At 52.6% G+C, this 16,085-nt stretch overlaps 1 protein-coding gene across 1 annotated transcript in view; it reads right to left on the bottom strand.

The window, feature by feature from the left end:
* SMC6 (structural maintenance of chromosomes 6) overlaps positions 1 to 16,085 on the bottom strand; it is a 37,773-nt gene that overhangs the window by 21,433 nt on the left and 255 nt on the right. Inside the window, exons 2-11 of the mRNA XM_074195060.1 lie at positions 13,870 to 13,961; positions 12,903 to 13,048; positions 11,767 to 11,884; positions 10,571 to 10,676; positions 7,745 to 7,881; positions 5,789 to 5,850; positions 4,437 to 4,517; positions 2,846 to 2,947; positions 1,337 to 1,456; positions 1,149 to 1,247 (exon numbers count right to left, since the gene is read on the bottom strand). Of these exons, the coding sequence (XP_074051161.1) occupies positions 1,149 to 1,247; positions 1,337 to 1,456; positions 2,846 to 2,947; positions 4,437 to 4,517; positions 5,789 to 5,850; positions 7,745 to 7,881; positions 10,571 to 10,676; positions 11,767 to 11,884; positions 12,903 to 13,043 (966 nt within the window). The 5' untranslated portion in view covers positions 13,044 to 13,048; positions 13,870 to 13,961. The remainder of the gene's footprint in view (positions 1 to 1,148; positions 1,248 to 1,336; positions 1,457 to 2,845; positions 2,948 to 4,436; positions 4,518 to 5,788; positions 5,851 to 7,744; positions 7,882 to 10,570; positions 10,677 to 11,766; positions 11,885 to 12,902; positions 13,049 to 13,869; positions 13,962 to 16,085) is intronic.

The raw sequence follows: 16,085 nt of genomic DNA, 5'->3' as shown, positions 1-16,085 counted from the left end.
TAGAGAACTGTGACTGGGGTCAGACCTCCAGCTCTCATTGGCTTATGACATAATGCATCCACCATAGGAAGTTTGGGCCTGACCTGCATCACTGACTTTCCCAGTTTTTACCAAACAATGAATCCTCAATCCAGAGGCTGAAGGGCAGTCAGTGGGTCCTTCCTCTGTTCTGCTGACAACCTGCCCCAGCCATAACCTATTCCAAGCCTAACTATCTCAATGACAGTGTGGGACCTGACCCTGCTCACCTCCTGACTTACTGACTTTGTTTTCCCAAATGTTTTCTTGGTTCTTGGCACATTCACTTTGGGATTTCATTTGGATTTTCATTTTACTTTATGAGGCTTTTTCTGGCTAAGTTCTCTGGTCGATGATCTGATTCTACCATCTGCTGATAACAACATGGAGAGATGTAGACAACTCTGGCACTGCCTGTGCATGTGCATGTCCTGCTCACTCCCTGGGGCTGGAGAGTGGTGGGAGTATAGACAGCTTGACCAGTGGGGACCACTGTCCTTGGTGTCTCTTGGTCCTCTGGCTCTCATCTAGACCTTTCCTCTCCTGCCCTGGACTGGCAGCCCTACAAAGGTGGTGGTGGTGGTGGTGGTGATGGGGGCTGGCTCAGCCTCCCTGTCTCTCTTAGCACTCACCCCTGTACTGATCACACCACCTCCCCACTACTCTCTGGGAGCCCTCATGTAACATCTCCTCAGTAAACAGGCTAGGGAGTCATAGAGATTGCGCTTGGAGTCAGCAAGACCTGAGTTCCAATCCAACCTCACTTATTATCCTGATGACTCTGGACAAATCACTTTACTGCCTGTCTCACTTTCCTCATCTTTAAGATGGGGATAACAGCAGCCCCTACCCCTCTCAGGGTTGCTGTCAGGATCAAATGAGCTAAGTCTTATAGGGCTCTTAGCAGACCACCTGGCAGGGCCTGGGTGCTCTACAGACACTTCTATTTATTCCTTCTTTCTTTGTCTTTATGCTTCATTTGATATCACTGAAACAATATCATGAAAAAGCTGCCTCATTATCAAGAGTTCCCCGTCCCAAGTCCAGAGATTGAGACCTGGCAGTGCCTTCAGCCGGTGGAGCCAAGGGGGAATGGCCCAACTGAGGTCACCCGTGGAGCCAGTGCCTACCTGCCAAACCTCCAGCTTCTGAGTCAGTCGCAGAGTCCGCTCTTCTCCAACACTCATGCTGCTTCTCATTTCTTCGATCTCCTTTTCGTATTCGCCCACCTAGGAGAGAAGGACGCACAAGAGCCTGTGAAGGCCCCTTGGAACCAGAGCATCCCCGCACGTGATGGGAGAGCCTGAGGTGTTATTACCAGGGCCCAAGCCATCTCGTGCTTCAAATCCTCCAGCTTCTTCTTCATCAGGCTCAGGTCGGCGATGTTCTGGAAGCGCTCCTCCTTCTCTATGCACTGACGTCGGAGCTCCTGAAGCCGCTGGGGAACCAAAGAAGGACCATTTTTGAGTCTCCTGAAGCATGCCCAGGAGAGATGATGGGCTGCCAAGGATGCCTCGAGCTATAACAGGAGTGCCAGACTGGGAGCCGCCCAGAGGAATGGGGTGCTTCCGTGGATGCCACAGCTTCTAGAAAGCTCTGAAGTGGATTCAGTTAGTCTGAACAACTCCTAATCGGAGGCTTCCAGTAAGGGATGCTTTTAAAAGTCAAGAAATTCTGAATGTGAACCAGAGCAGTGGTCAGTGAGAGAGGATGTCCGGCCTGTCCTTCTGGCCTTGGCCCATGGGGCTCCTGCAGTTCCTTTGTACCACCAACCCTAGCTCTAGGCTCCCCTGCCTCCACTGGCTGGCTCCCTATGCTCTGTACCTGAGTCAGTCTCCCAGGTCCCTGGGAACGACCCCTCCTGCCTCTTCCCAGCAGGGTCTTCCTCCTCCTCCTCAGTCTTTTTGTCTGGTTTCTCATCCCTCAGGGACCTCAAATTTTGTTCTAGGTCCCTGACAGAAACGCTGACCCCTGTGCAACAAGAACTCCGCAAGGACAGGCCTTTCCCGGGCTCCCTCCTGCACCTGACCCCAGCTGCCCAGGGGATGTTTTTAACAGCCCGTCCCAAACCAAGCTCCTCCTCTTGCCAACGTCTCAGGTTCTATGGAGGACTCCCCATCTCATAAGTCACTGCCCTGTCAGTTTTATCCCCACAGCCCCAGCCTGGGCTCCTGACCTCAAGTCTCCTCCTTGCACAGGGGCAAGGTGTGGCTGTGACCCTGTGGGACAGAATTCATTCCAGCGTGGCCCAGGTAAAGCTTCCCAACATCCCTGACAACATGCTCCCTCTCTCCTCCAGCCCCTACACAGCCTCCCTCCCTCCCCTCTTATGCTCACCACACTTTCTGAGACCTTTCCCTCCCTTCACCTCTGCCCTCCTGGCTGTTCCCATGCAGCAGGCCCCTCCTTCTGCAGGGAGTCTTTCCTGAGCCCTCCTCCCTCAGGGTTCCAAGCCCCTCAGCCACAGAATAGCTTCCTTTCCTCTTGGTACCCGGTACCCCTGTACCCAAAACACGGTGGGTGTGGCATAAATGATTACAGATACCCACCCGTGTTTTATCAGATACCGACTGACCAGTGGTGCCTCCAACTCTGCTGCAGATGGAGCTGGACCTGGGATTCAAGTTGGGTTCACTGACTCAGAGGAGAAAGGCTCACTGAGGACGACCTGGGCACAGCTTCTAGAGAAGCTGGGCCAGGGAACGTCGGCTTCCAGAAAGGGTGCTCCCCAGCCTCCCCCTCCTGCTCTTCTGGGATGCCTCAGTGGCCACTGGGGAGGAAAGAACTGCAGCCCTAAGGATGGCCACATCTCCTGTCTTCCACCTACCTCTTCTCCTTGCTCTATCTGGTCCCGAGTTCTGGCTTTGGTGTCCATAATGTAGGAGTAATCCTCTTTCATCTGCTCCAGCTGGGTCGCTTTCATAAAGAACTGAGCCAAAAGAAAGACAAAGGGTAAACGCACCAGTCCTGAGTGGGGGTGCTATGACTCTTGGAGAAGGGCCTCACCAGGGATCAGCACCTCAAGCTGTATTGGAACTTGGGCCCAGAGCTGACCCTCAGCCTGGAGGATTGAGGACCAGCGTCTTTGAGAATAAATCTGGACAGACCCCCACATTCCCAGAGTTCACCTCTTCTGTTCCCTGCCTGGAGCTGACCAATGGTCACCTGGCCTGGCTGAGGATGTCCAGGCCTGGGGAAATGCCTTCTCTCTGCAGGCAGCTGCAGGCAGTTCTGAAAGGCAGCTCTGAGCCTGCAGGAGGGTTGTCCTCCCCCCAGAAAACTAAGGGGCTTAGTTTAGGTCTGCTCCCCTTTCCCCACTAAAATGAAAGTGATAACCAGCCATACTCTGAGGGTCAGGATAGGGCTTAGTTTAGCCTGCCCCAGGTGGTGCAACTGCACCTTACCAGACTGAGGCCCCTGCATCTGACCTGGGCCGAGGAAAACTCCTAATCGGGTCCAAGCACACCTAATCCTCCCTAGCTCTGCCCAGAGACAACTAAACCCAGCAGAGGACTTCACGTGAAGAAGCCTGGCAGGAGGGGTGAGGAAAGAGAAAAAGCAAAGAGAAAAGCCAGGGTGTGCTCTGCCTGGACCCCCTCCCTGGCCAGAATAGGCACCATCTTTCCTCAAGAATGGGAATGGGGCTTATCCTGGAGAGAGAACAAACGCAGGGCAGCCTTGCCATGCTTGGGACCCGGCAGCTACATCCTCACGTGACTCCAGACCCGGCTGGAGGCCACAAACCATCCTCAGGAAAGGAAGCAGGATCTGGGCCCAGTGGCCTCATGGGGGAGGTCTTGTGGCTTCTCGGTCCCATCCAGAGCTGGCTTCCCATCTGCTCCCACTGACCCGGGGCTTTATTTGTGGCTCTTCAGGCTTTTTCAGTTGTTCCTGGCTCTGTGTGGTCCCAGTTGACTTTTTTGGGGCAAAGATGGTTTACCATTTTCTTCTCCAGCTTGTTTTTATAGATGAAGAAACTAAGGGGAGTAGGCCTGAGTGAAAGGCCCAGGGTCACCAAGCTGCTAAGTGTCTGACTATGTGAACTCTTTCTGACTCCAAGTCCATGGCTACCTTCCTGGCTTCAAGCTAACTCAACCCATCCTCATTACTCCATTTTGCAGCTGAGGAAATGGAGTGAGACAGGCTCTGAACTGGGGGTCTGCCAGTCCCCCCAAGCTGGGGCTCCTCTGACTGGGCCCTAAAGCAGGCATTTATCAAGTCGCAGATTTGGCCTGCGTTCTGCAATGCTTCAAGTTCCTGAGGACACTCCCAAATCTGGCAGCATCAGAGGTAAGAGCTCCCTACACTGGAAAGGGAAGGAGTCTGGGCTGCCATCAGAAGAGGAGACCATGCGAGGGTGAACAAATGAAAACCCAGGGAAAGGTTCCCAGGCTCCCGAGGGTCCAAGCCTTCCTTACCTTGTATTTGTCACCTTCGTTTTTGGACTGCAGGAACTGCTTGCTCATCTCTTGGGTTAGAACAGACACGGGATTATCCACCTGGGAAAAAAAAGGTTGCTAAATGTTCGGAATTCACCATCTTCGTAGATTTTATAAGTTGTCCAAGGAGCTGCAGTCGCACCACCTGGAGCAGCCCTGGCCACGACGACACCCGAGGACCTGGGACCCAGGACCCATCTTGAGGACTTTGGGGCCCAGGCCAGAAAGGGGAACCCCCTCCCCACAGTGCCAAGAGGCTGAGCCAGGATCGCCCCCCCCCCGAGCCAGCCAGCTCCCCATTAGCTACTTCTCCAGCCCTCAACTTTAAACCTCAGAGATGGGGCTCAATGCCTGGCAAGGTCCCTTGGACGTGGACAACATCCTTTGTTGCTTTGGATGCCGCTCACACAACTAGGGACTGTCGCTGCTGGGATGGGCTCACAAGTAGGGGCTTGGCGAGCTGAGACTGACCAGGCCGACCCAACCAGGCACGTCTGCAGGCGCCAGGCCCTTTGCCAGGAGATCAGAGCCTTCATCACCGTCATGAGCCAGTCAGAGGTGAATGTAGCCCTTTACAGATCCTATCCTGACCCTCAGAGTATGTGGCCGGTTATCACTTTCATTTTAGCAGGGAAATGGGAGCAGACCTAAATTAACTGATTTGCTCAGGGCCCCCAAATCTGTAAATGCCCAAGGCTACATTTGAACTCAGGTCTTCCTGACTCAGATCCAAAGCTCTATTAAAAAGTGATAAGCCCTCTGCCCTAAAAACCAGAGTTTTTAGATATTCTTATCAGAGTGAGATTACAGACCAAGGCGCACTTTTTTCCTTCACTCCTGGGCTGTTGGGGCCTCTCCTGGTCCAAGATCACGCCCTGAGGTAGGGTCTGGGGGGGGCAGACCTTGTGTTTTAGACATTCTGGACAAATGCCCATTGGATACCTTGCACCCCAAGACTCTAGTTCTCCTGAGGGGAGCAGGGCCCAGATGTGTTTCAGCTGTCTTCACCCACACACATTTTTTTTCTCCTTTTACACATCAGCCCAAATCAGGGGGGCAACGACTCTAGTGGCCCTGAGAAGAGGACCCAGCAGCCACAGTTTTCATATAGGAAGGGGCCAGGTGAGGGGAGAGGGACCCAGTCTGAGGATGGGAGACCATGAAGGCTCAGAAGGCGAGAGGGTGCCCCCCTTGTGCTCTCCCCTGGAGCTGCAGCTGGCAGCAGGACCACTCAGAGCCCACCGCCCCTTGAGCTGTCCACATCATAAAAGCCCATTCTGCTTTCCTGCAAGTCCAAACTTCTCTGCCCCAGGACTACTCGCCATCTTTACCTGGATGTTAAAGTGATCAAGAATCGCCGTGAGTTCTTCTTTCTTGGCAGAAACCAGGTTTCCTAGGCAACCAAAACCAAACAGGACACGGCACGGTGAGGAAGGCTGCTGCAGCTCTGGGCCCAGTCCAACAGGGACCCCCTTCCTCAGACCATCACTCCCCTCTCCGTTGGCACTGGGGCGTGACCAGCAGATAGAGGGCGAGGTTCAAGAGAAGGGGAGCCCCCGGGACAGTCCTCCAGCTAACATGGAAGACCAGGAGAACACTGCCCAGACAGGGTGTGTGAGGGGGCTCTGTCCGAGGCAAGGCCAAGGGCTGGAAGAGCAAGTCTCTTCTTGGTGTCTCAGAAGAGCCAAGCACTCTTGAAAAAGCCAGAGGAAAGCTAGGGGAGAGTATGCAGGTGGAAGCGGATCATGACCCTCGGAAGCACAACATCATGCTTCCTGGGGACCTGGAAAGAGAAAAGCCTGTTCCAAATGGAGCCAACCCAGGCCATCACTGAGGCCAGATGATGAGAGTGAAGCCAAGAATAACACCAAGGTGCCTCTGACCCTAGCTATGGACAAGGTATCGCTGGTGACCTGGGGAAGATGCCAGACCAGGGCTCCAGGCCTTCCCATGGAATCCCCGCCCGCCTACTGCCTGCCTGGGCACGCTGGTCATTAAGGGAGGATGGATGACAGCTCTCCCCCATCTGGGAAAGTTCAGAGGACAGAGGTTTTGTGTGTATTCTGGAGGGCCTGGGCCTGGGTCTAGGCCTGGGCAGCTAAAGAGAATGAGGTGAAAGGCCAGTCTTAGCCTAGGTATCTCCCTCTGGGGAGAAGAGCAGCACAGCCTCTGGAAACCAGCCATTTGAGGAGGTGCCTGAAGAGGGGGGCTCCTTCTAGACTGTCCCAGGATGGTGCCTCTGGCAGAGGCAGGGAGGTTCATATAAGAAAACCCTGTGCTGCCTGAGCCCCAAAGGGCAGGAGCTGCCCATGCAGGCAAGCAGCTCCCATCTAGAGGAGGGGCTAAGGTCCTGCCATGATCCATCTCCCACCTACTCCCCTACATTCTCCCAATTTATTTTACTGACACTTGTCTCTCATGGGGGGCTTACGAAAAAATGAATCTTAAAGTATCAGGAACATGGTGGCTTCCTCTCACTCCCTAGTGATATGTCCTTTCCCACTGTTTGCTCCAATTTCTGCTAGAAGATGAATTTAGAATTCTTCAGGACTTCAAGAGCCCTGTGACTTCCTCCACAGAGAGGAGAGACCTCTTCACCAAGGCAGACAGCGACTCCTATCTAGCCTACTGTATCCTGGGTCCTTCTGAGCACTCATAGACCACCTTGGGGAGCCCTTCTGACTGAGGACATTTGCCCAGGAGTCAAAACTCTTGATGAAGGTCTTGGCCTTGGCCAGGTTGACACCCAAAAGCAGTCTGGTCAGGACTTCATGGCTTTCTGGCTAGCGACCGTGGCATGAAACAAAATCAGAGAAGCTTCTTTAGACAGGCTAGAGATTACTGGGTATCTAACCTCTGAGAAGAGAACGAAGGCCAATGATACAAGCTCCAAAGAGGTCAAGGAAGAGAGCCCCAAAGTGGAAGATGCTGCCTTAGGAGAGGCTGGGCCCCCCCAGTGAAGGTCTCCCAGCAGAGCCAGGAGGAGCCCTGGACTTGAGGCTGCAGGAGGGGTCTCTTTTTAGGTCACATTCTGACACCCTCCATTTCTGGCTGGCTTGGGCTAGGGGAGACCACCCAATGGCCACACTCAGTTTAAATTTCAGTCAAGCTTTGTGAATGACAGTCTGGGGACAGTAGCAGGGCATGTACAAAACAGCATTTACGGGCAAGACCGAAATGGCCTTTCCAGGACCAGGGGGAAGGGACAGCCTGCAAGACTGACCCCTGTCACCCCCCCCCCCCAGTCATGGCCTCGAGGGCAGGCTCAGCTGCAGGTCTGACCTCACCTGTCTGGCCCTTGAGCTTGTAACTGCGGTTGCCTTCGACGCTGATGTGCTGCTGCACTGTAATCGAGGTCCCATAGATGCTGGGTTTGAATGCGTCTTCCCCTCTGTTCCTTAGCGTTATCGAGACGTCGGCAGAGCTATACAGAGACCAAAAGAAGCCAAGTTGCCAAAGGGAAAGCATCCCACCCAGAGGCGAAGACGCAGATGAAACTGGGCAATGGGTGCCACCACCCTTCATGCCATCGTGGCTCGGGCCAGGCAGGTACCCCTGCCTCTCACATTGCTCAGTCCTCCCTGAGGGCCCAGCTTTCCACTGGCCCATTTCTAGTTCAATCTTCTCTGACTCAGTCTCCCTCCTCAAAAACCTCCAGGGACCCCCCTGATGCTCCCCAGGTTCTCCAGCTTCTCTCTGTAGCCTCACTTCACCTGCTTTCCTGTCCCAGACCTTGTCCTGACCTCTCTCACTTGGAGGCATTTCTAAGGCTGTGGAGGACACCTGGGAGGCCTCAACCAGAATCCTTCTCTAGTTTGCAGGGTTGGCACCTCTGTCTACACTTCAAAAGTTCTTTCTCCCCCTATCTTTCCAGAGACCCCAAAACACCAATTCCCAAGGTCTTATTCTCTTTTTTTTAAAGTTAAGTGGGTTGCCCAAGGTCACAGAGCTAGGTAATTATTAAGTGTCTGAAGCTGGATTTGAACTTGAGTCCTTCTGACTCCAGGACCGGTGCTCTATCCACTGCGCCACCTAGTCATCCCCACCAAGGCCTTATTCTGGATCTTTCAATACATCAGGGGGATGGCTGCTTCCCCTTCCTCCTCACTACCGTCCTCCCTGGAGCCTCCTTTCTATCTCTTGGTCTCATCAGCTGGGCCACCATCCATATCCCCTCCCCTCTTTCTGCTGAGGCTCCCGCCACCATTCCAGGGACCTGCCTCCCTTCCCTTAACCATCCCTCTCCCTTATTCTTCATATTTAACCAAGGTGCTGAAGCTTTCACACCCACAAGGCCACTGCCCCCAAATGGGAGCAAGCCCATCCCCCCCTGCCCTGGGCCATGCCCAAAACCTCCCTAGCAGCCTCCAACACCTCTCCTTGCTAGTCCCTTTTCTCCTAAAGAGTTCGAGGAGATTCAGGAGTCTGAGGATGCTACCGGTCTGTCAGGAGGAGGCTGAAATACAAATCCTCTTGGCTTTGAAAGCTCTTTATAAGGCACCAGAAGGGACCTTGGAAGGTCACTGGGACCAACCTCTTTATTTTACACATGAGGAAACTGAGGTCCAGAAAAAAATGACCTTGTCCACAGCCCCAGGTTTCAAAGTCATATCTGAGCCATAATCATCCCTTTCCTCTACAGCCAGTGAAAAGAGGTGGCTATTGGAGAGGAAACCTCTTTTGTGAGGACCAGTAGGCAGGCCCCAGATTTGGGGTACTAGGATCAGTATTTGTGGGGCATGCCAGGTAAGCAGGCGAGGAAAAGGCTGAGAGGAGGCAGGAGGAAGAGCCAAGAGGCTATGACAAGATGAGGGCAAGTCCTAAGTGCAGAAGCTGCATAGACTCTTGTCAGACTTAGGCAGTGGAAAGGTCAGTTCTGCTGAGATTTTTTTAAGTGTTTTTCTTTGGGGGAAAAAATGTCTTTGTTAAGATGGTTCTCCTGGAGGAGAAAAGGGGAAGGATAAAATGGGAAACAGGTATGGACAAACATCAATAAAAACTGACTAGTGTTATTTGTTTTATTATTATTGTATGGAATTGCGGTTTTTTTAAAAAAAATGGTATTATGGAAAGATACCTCATCAGTTTACAAAACAGCTCCAAAAATGACAAGGAGAAAAAAATGAAGCAAACTCCAGCTATGAAACAGTATGGACATCATGCAGAAGCAACTGTTGGATGAAGGAATCACTCCACAGAAAAATTCCAAGGTTCCTTCTTGGAAAACTTGGGTACAGTTACATTAAATATTTAATAAACTGAATTTTACTTTCCCTAACATGCTAACAAAATGACAAGACTAAATTTGTGTCCAGTAATCTTGATTTCAACTCCACAGCCACACATACTACAAAACTTGTTACTACAATCAAAATATTGTTATTCTTTTAAAAGTTCGCTGCAATAATCCCAGTGAGAAGCGAGGAAGCCTGGGAGAAGGGAACCTCTCTAGTTAAGATGGTATGGAGTTACAATGGCACCATCTGGTGGCCACAAGACCCATAGGGGATGGGATTTCCCATGGGTTTCTCTCTGCCATCTACTCCATGCCTTTCCTCCCTTTCAGCAGGGAATTTCAGGAGCCAAGATGGGCATCTTCAGAACCTTGGGCATCTAGTGGACATTATTCCCAACTAGTGGTCAATGAGTCTCTGTTTTGAGGCAGCCCCCTGACCTTCCGTGTGGTCCCCTTAATCTTTCTCCTTATACCGAGTTGAACTGGCTCTCAGTAACCCATCAGTCATCCTCAGTGAGGTGACCAGTGGCCCCTTGCCAAGCCTGTGGCTCAGGCTCAGAGGTTCTGGGAGCTGAACCCTCCAAGGCAGCTGCTTCCTGGCCCCTTCTCCTAACTTTCCTGTAAGTTGAGAGCAGGAGCTCTTCCACAATCAAACTTGAAGCCTCGGTGACATCTGCGATTGTCTTGCTCCCTCCATCCTCACACTCTTGCTCCCTTTCAGGACCTCGCTCCCTCTTGCCTGAACCATTTACACAAATGCCTCAATCGACCCAAGCTTCTGATGCATTTGGGCGTGGGGAAGCACTGTGTGGCTGGCACCTTGTCCTCCCCAGGACATGTTGTTTCTTCCTCAACTCCCCACCCCCACTGCACTCACCTTTGCCCATCCTTCACAAACCCTTTCAAAGAGGAGCCTCTATTGGTGGCTGTGGCTTTTCCCCCAAGGCCAACAATGAGAGCTGTTAGCACGGCGCTTTTGCCACCTGAGGGAATAAAGGGGATAACAAATCAACAGTGGCCCAATGGGAACCAAGGTCTTTGTTCCCATCTGCTCAAGCAAGACGAGAACACTGGGTTCCCTTCCACCCCAGGCCCCCTTCTGGCCCTTGGCTTCCTCATTTCTGAATCAGAGGGTGGCAGAGGAGCTTGCCAGCACTGCCCTTGATCACCTGATGTTGAGATGGCCAGAGAATATGTGAACTTTACACAAAATCAGGGACAGAATTTCCCTCATCCTAGAAGCTATTATATGTTCCTTAAATGAAACAATAAAATCTTTCTTTCTTCCTAAGATATTTGTTAGAACAAAAAAGAGAAGGTTCTACTGTGACAGCCTTTCAAGTCTTCCCACCAATTATGGATGGAAATCACCTTTCTGGAAACACAAACCCTGCCCCAGAGGACATCTGACCACATTCCCCCAGTTGTCATGGCCATGGTCATTTGTCAGGTCATTTCTGACCTGATTCCAGACTCACTAAGTCTGACTGAATTCCAAAATAGAAGGCACCTTGCACCCCAATGGTTCTAACACCCCAGACATAAAGTTATTTCAAAGAGCCAAGACTAGCTTGTTCACTTTGTAGACTCAAAGCTATAGACAGTCCACATCACGGCTAAAGCATTCTGGCCTAGGAGAACACCAACTCAATATTTAGACCAGCCACTGGCTATCCATTTATAGAAAACAGAACTGAACTGAATTCTAGCAAATAAAGCCACAAAGATAGAGGTCCCCATGGAGAGCAGTCATGTAGTCAGGGTCAGCAACAAGAGGGATGCTGGGGGAAGGGGGACCCCAAGGTTGGGGCTCCTCAATTTGGAGATACGGGGCTACTGGTGGTTAGGACAGCTGGGGTCCCAAGGTGAGAGCCCCCTTCCCTCCTCAGCTCAATAACCCCAACAACAACAGAGGATTCAGAGGCGGGGGGAGTCAGAAGGCCTATCTAGAAATCTGGATAAACTGTCTTTAGTACTAATCAAGCATAGTGTAGAGATTTTTCTCCCCCCAAAGAGGCATGCATGCACACACACACACCCAAGCTCACAAACCTTAATCCAACCCCAACTTACTTCCATTGTTTCCCACCACAAAGTTGACATTGGACCCAAACTTAAAAGGCCCAAGCATCGAGTGGCACATGAAATTCTTCAGCTGGATGCTCTCAATGATCCCAACTTCAGCTGACATCTGTTAAAGAAAGCATTCACAATAAGGTTAAGGTGAGCTGCCACCGGCGCCACCGCCGCCACCCCCCCCCCAGTCTCTCTGACTTAAGACCCCATCTGCCCTCCCCAGGGGGCCTCCATAGCATGTTCATACTTGGACATAACCCCACTAACTCCAAACACAATGAAAAGTAAAGAATAATGGTCATCAACGGGGCTCTCCCTGCAGACACCACAGCCCTGTCCAGCTAGTGGTGGCTGGATGCCTTGCTGGACAAACCAAATCTCATCAATCTCGACCTTCTTACTACAAATCAATCAAACTGAAGAGACGCAAAACAAACAGAGCAGTGGCGAGGAAAGCTCAAGCTGCAGCCCCCAGTCCTATCATCGTTCCTGTCTCCAAGGTCCCTCCCTCCCTCTCTCTTTGGAGTCCCTGGCCCCTTTGGCCTCTGGACGGAGGCTCCCTACAGGGCGTCTGTGCCCCATTTCTGGTTTCTGTCCCAAAAAGAGAGGGCAACCTCACAAAGCATCCAGACTGTGGGACCTGGAGTCAGGTTCTTTATGGCCTTGGCCTTCTCTTTTAGCGCTGAGGACAAAACCAGCACTCCCTCAGAACCTCAGCTCATGACAAGCTGGGGAGGGGCTCTGAGATCCCCATTTTATAGCTGAGGCAGAGCAGAATTTGGACGCGGGTCTTGTTGCTTGTGCTCTGGGGCTCCGCTATCCAAACCTACAATCTTGGGACTCTGGGCTGTGCTCTTCTCTAAGACAAACATCCACTTATTTCAAGGCAGTCAGTTGGGCACTCTCACAGTGCTCTCTTTAGGGGACCCAGATACTTCACTTGCTGGGGGTCCTCTAAAATGTGGCACCCCCTCGACAGAACTTTCAGGGGTCTTATGGTCTACTCACTGCTCATCTCCATCTGATCACCGGCTGATCCAGGCTGGCTATCCAGATGGACCCCAGTCTATGTCCACTGTGCCCCCAAGGATCCCAGGAATCCCCCCCCCAATCGCCTGTCTCCCAGCACTTACTGTCTGAGCAGCCGCATTCCCAGGGGACAAAGACAAGGGGAGTTCATCATCGCTGTCCTCCCCAGACCCACTGTCCTGGGCAGGCCTTTGTTTTTTCTGAGACCCAGTGGGCATATAATGTTCTTCTTTCCTTTTAGCCATTGAGCCTAAAGCATTAACACATCCAAAGGAGATGAGAAGCCACAGGGTAAAGAGGCCCTGGTCCCTCCCCCTGCCTCCCCTTTTGTCTCAGGCAGGAAGGTGAGTGGTTGGGGCCCAACCAGCCTTTCTGACCTGGACAATGGCAGATACCTCCCAGGAATCCCCCTCCCCTTCTGGACCCCTCTGGCAGGAAATGTCCCCCCAGTTTGGTGTATCAGGATGTTGGAAGACCCTGCCAATGAGTCCTCTGGGCTCAATAGCTCTTCACTGTTTCCTAGCAACAGGCCAGTCTTACTTCCAGTTTCCTTGGCAACAGGAGCAGTCTTTTCCCCTTCAGGACCTCCTCACTTCTGGCCTGGCACTCTCACTTTCTACGTCTGCTCCCAACAGCCTGCCTAACTCTCCCCCTCCGGGAGTCCCTTTCACAACTTTCAGAGATACTTCTAAAGCCCAGACCTCTCCAGGGCGTCCCCCCACCCCACCATCCCAGAAGCTAGCACAGCTTCCTTAGAGGGGCCCTGGAAGCCCTAATCTTAGGGCCAAAGACAGCCTTGCCCAGGCTCCTGCACAGTGGCACTCCCTCACTCAAGCTCTATTTGGCACCCTGACACACTTGGTGGTGGCACTCCTGGCAGGGCACCCCCAGGAGCCCTACTGAGACACCCCTGCTGAGGCATGGGGGGAGGGGTGCCAAGCTTTCCTAGCCTTCCCACCCCCATCCGGCCCCAAGTGACTAAAGTATGGTTGGGTGAGCAGAAAATGAAGGGGGGAAACACCATGAAGCCCTTGACCAGCAACAAACGCGGATTTGTGGATTAGTTTTTACCAGTAATAAGGTAATCCTCAATCAGACGAAGCTTCCAATCCCTCGTTTGTCCTCTTCCCCAGAGCTCCCAGCCTACGCAGGATTCTCAGGACCTAAGAGATGCAGGAGAAAGTGGAGGACGCTGTGAAGCGAGCCCACAGTATAAGACAGTACGGTCCGTACCAAGTGTGCCTTCCAGGGTGGCAGCTGCGCTAACATCACATCTGCTAACCTTGGAAGCCTGAGGCCCGTGTCACTTGGCTGTCCCCTCCCAGGGAAGGAGCCAGGAGGAGCCCAGGGCCTGGCACTTTTCCCAAGACCCACATTACAACATGCCTGGGACACAGGGACAACAAGAAATGACTTCATTCTTCTCAGCAATGTACAGTTCTCTAAAACTTGGGTCTGTTAGGGGCATTCCAGACACAACTTCTCAATGCCCCCCAAACGTCCAGTGGCACATTCACAACTCGATGACCTTCTCTAAGAACATCATTAATATTTTCACAACACCCAAATAAGCGGTTAAAATCTTCAGTGAGATCATCTGTTCTGAGCAGCACTTCCCATTCCATAGTTTCTCAGAATTTACATAATTATTCACAAGAGTATGACTCCAAAGCAAAACCTGAAATTCTAATCAGTTGATAGGAGGAATTTAGCCAAATGTATCTGCAAATCAGATTACATAGAAACTCATTTATCCCACGGAATCCTTGGAAAGGGATTACATACATTTCAAACATTTCATACACACATTACATACATTTCAGCAAAAAGAGAACATGCATGAGCCGAGTGAAACGACACCAGACAAATGACTCTGCCTGTACAATTGTTAAAGAACGTACGCCTATGTGTGTGTTTCTACTTGGCCTGGAGTCTCAACTGTTTGCTGGTGGGAGGTCAGCTCCAACACGCCTGTGATTCACCACCGCTGGTAAAAGACCTTACTCTACCTGGAGGTCTCCTAAGATCCTAACATTCTTCCTCATACAAGATTGCTTAAAACAATGTCTCCCGGGTCAAGTTCACCACAAAAAAAATGATCATGACTGTGTTTTTAAATGAACGGTTTCAAACACAGTATCTTTTTTTTAAATGGTAAAAAGAATTTACCACTTGAAGAATCTTCCTAATATAAAAAAAGATCAAATTCTGAGTATGACTTTTACCCGTTACAAACTGATAAACTGAGGTACCCTGTTTTGAGGTCACATTTTCCCCATGCTTGGTCTCACGTGCTCCCTGAGGAGGTGAAAATTAATTCACTTGCATCTGGATCTATCTCCCAAATGGGATCTTACGGAATGACAAATGTTAGTTAATAATTCTTTAGAAGGCCCATCTATCTCCGGTGCTTTGCTTCAGAAGGCAGATTCTCTTTTCTTTGAGGCGCCAACTGACCATAAGGATTCTGATGGGGAACGTACGGAAGAGCTCATCTGGCTATGTTTTGGGGACAAAACCAAATCTGGGTTTATAGTTGCTGATGGCAACCTTTAAATCTCGATTTGTCTTCAAAAAGGAGGGCCCCGTGTTAGCAATAAGCTCATTGGGGGCCATTTCAGGCCAAGACCTGGGCGGAGGCTCAGTTCCCTCTTCTCTATCCCGCAGGTTTTTGGGCTAAGAGGCGCCCCCAGCGCTGCCCCCACCCCAGCTTCTGAGCCTGGGCGCTTGGGGGGCCCGCAATGGGCAGCTGGGCATGGGGGGGGGGCGTCCGGGGTCTGGGGCGAGGAGGGCCCTTCTTCCTGGGCCAAACCCGGCCTCGGGCACTGCCCGGTGGCGTGACCCTGGGCACGTCCGTGCCCGCTTGCCTCAGTTTCCCCGCCTGTAAAATAAACTGGAAAGGGCGAAGCCCTCCAACCTCTGGGCAACCCAACTGGGGTCACGGGGGTCTGAGTCACGGCCCGCTCCGGGTGTCCCCGAAGGGGCGCGGCCCCCCAACCCGTGTCTTAGGGCCCCCGGGCCCGGGCCTGGTCTGTCCCCGCGGGCTCTGCCCGGCCTGTCACGGGGGCGGGGCCCCCAAGCGCCCGGGGGGCAGAGGCGGGGGGGCCGGGGGGCAGAGGCGGCGGCCCCCCGGGGGCAGCGGCGGGGGGGGGGGGGGGGGGCCGGGGGCAGCGGCGGCGGCACCCCCGGGGGCAGCGGCGGGGGGGGCCGGGGGCAGAGGCGGGGGGGGGCCGGGGGGCAGAGGCGGGGGGGGCCGGGGGCAGAGGCGGCGGAACCCCGGGGGCAGA

This window comes from Macrotis lagotis, chromosome 1 (assembly GCF_037893015.1).
Source record: "Macrotis lagotis isolate mMagLag1 chromosome 1, bilby.v1.9.chrom.fasta, whole genome shotgun sequence".
Taxonomy (NCBI): domain Eukaryota; kingdom Metazoa; phylum Chordata; class Mammalia; order Peramelemorphia; family Peramelidae; genus Macrotis; species Macrotis lagotis.
This window is presented reverse-complemented; position numbering and strand designations above follow the sequence as displayed.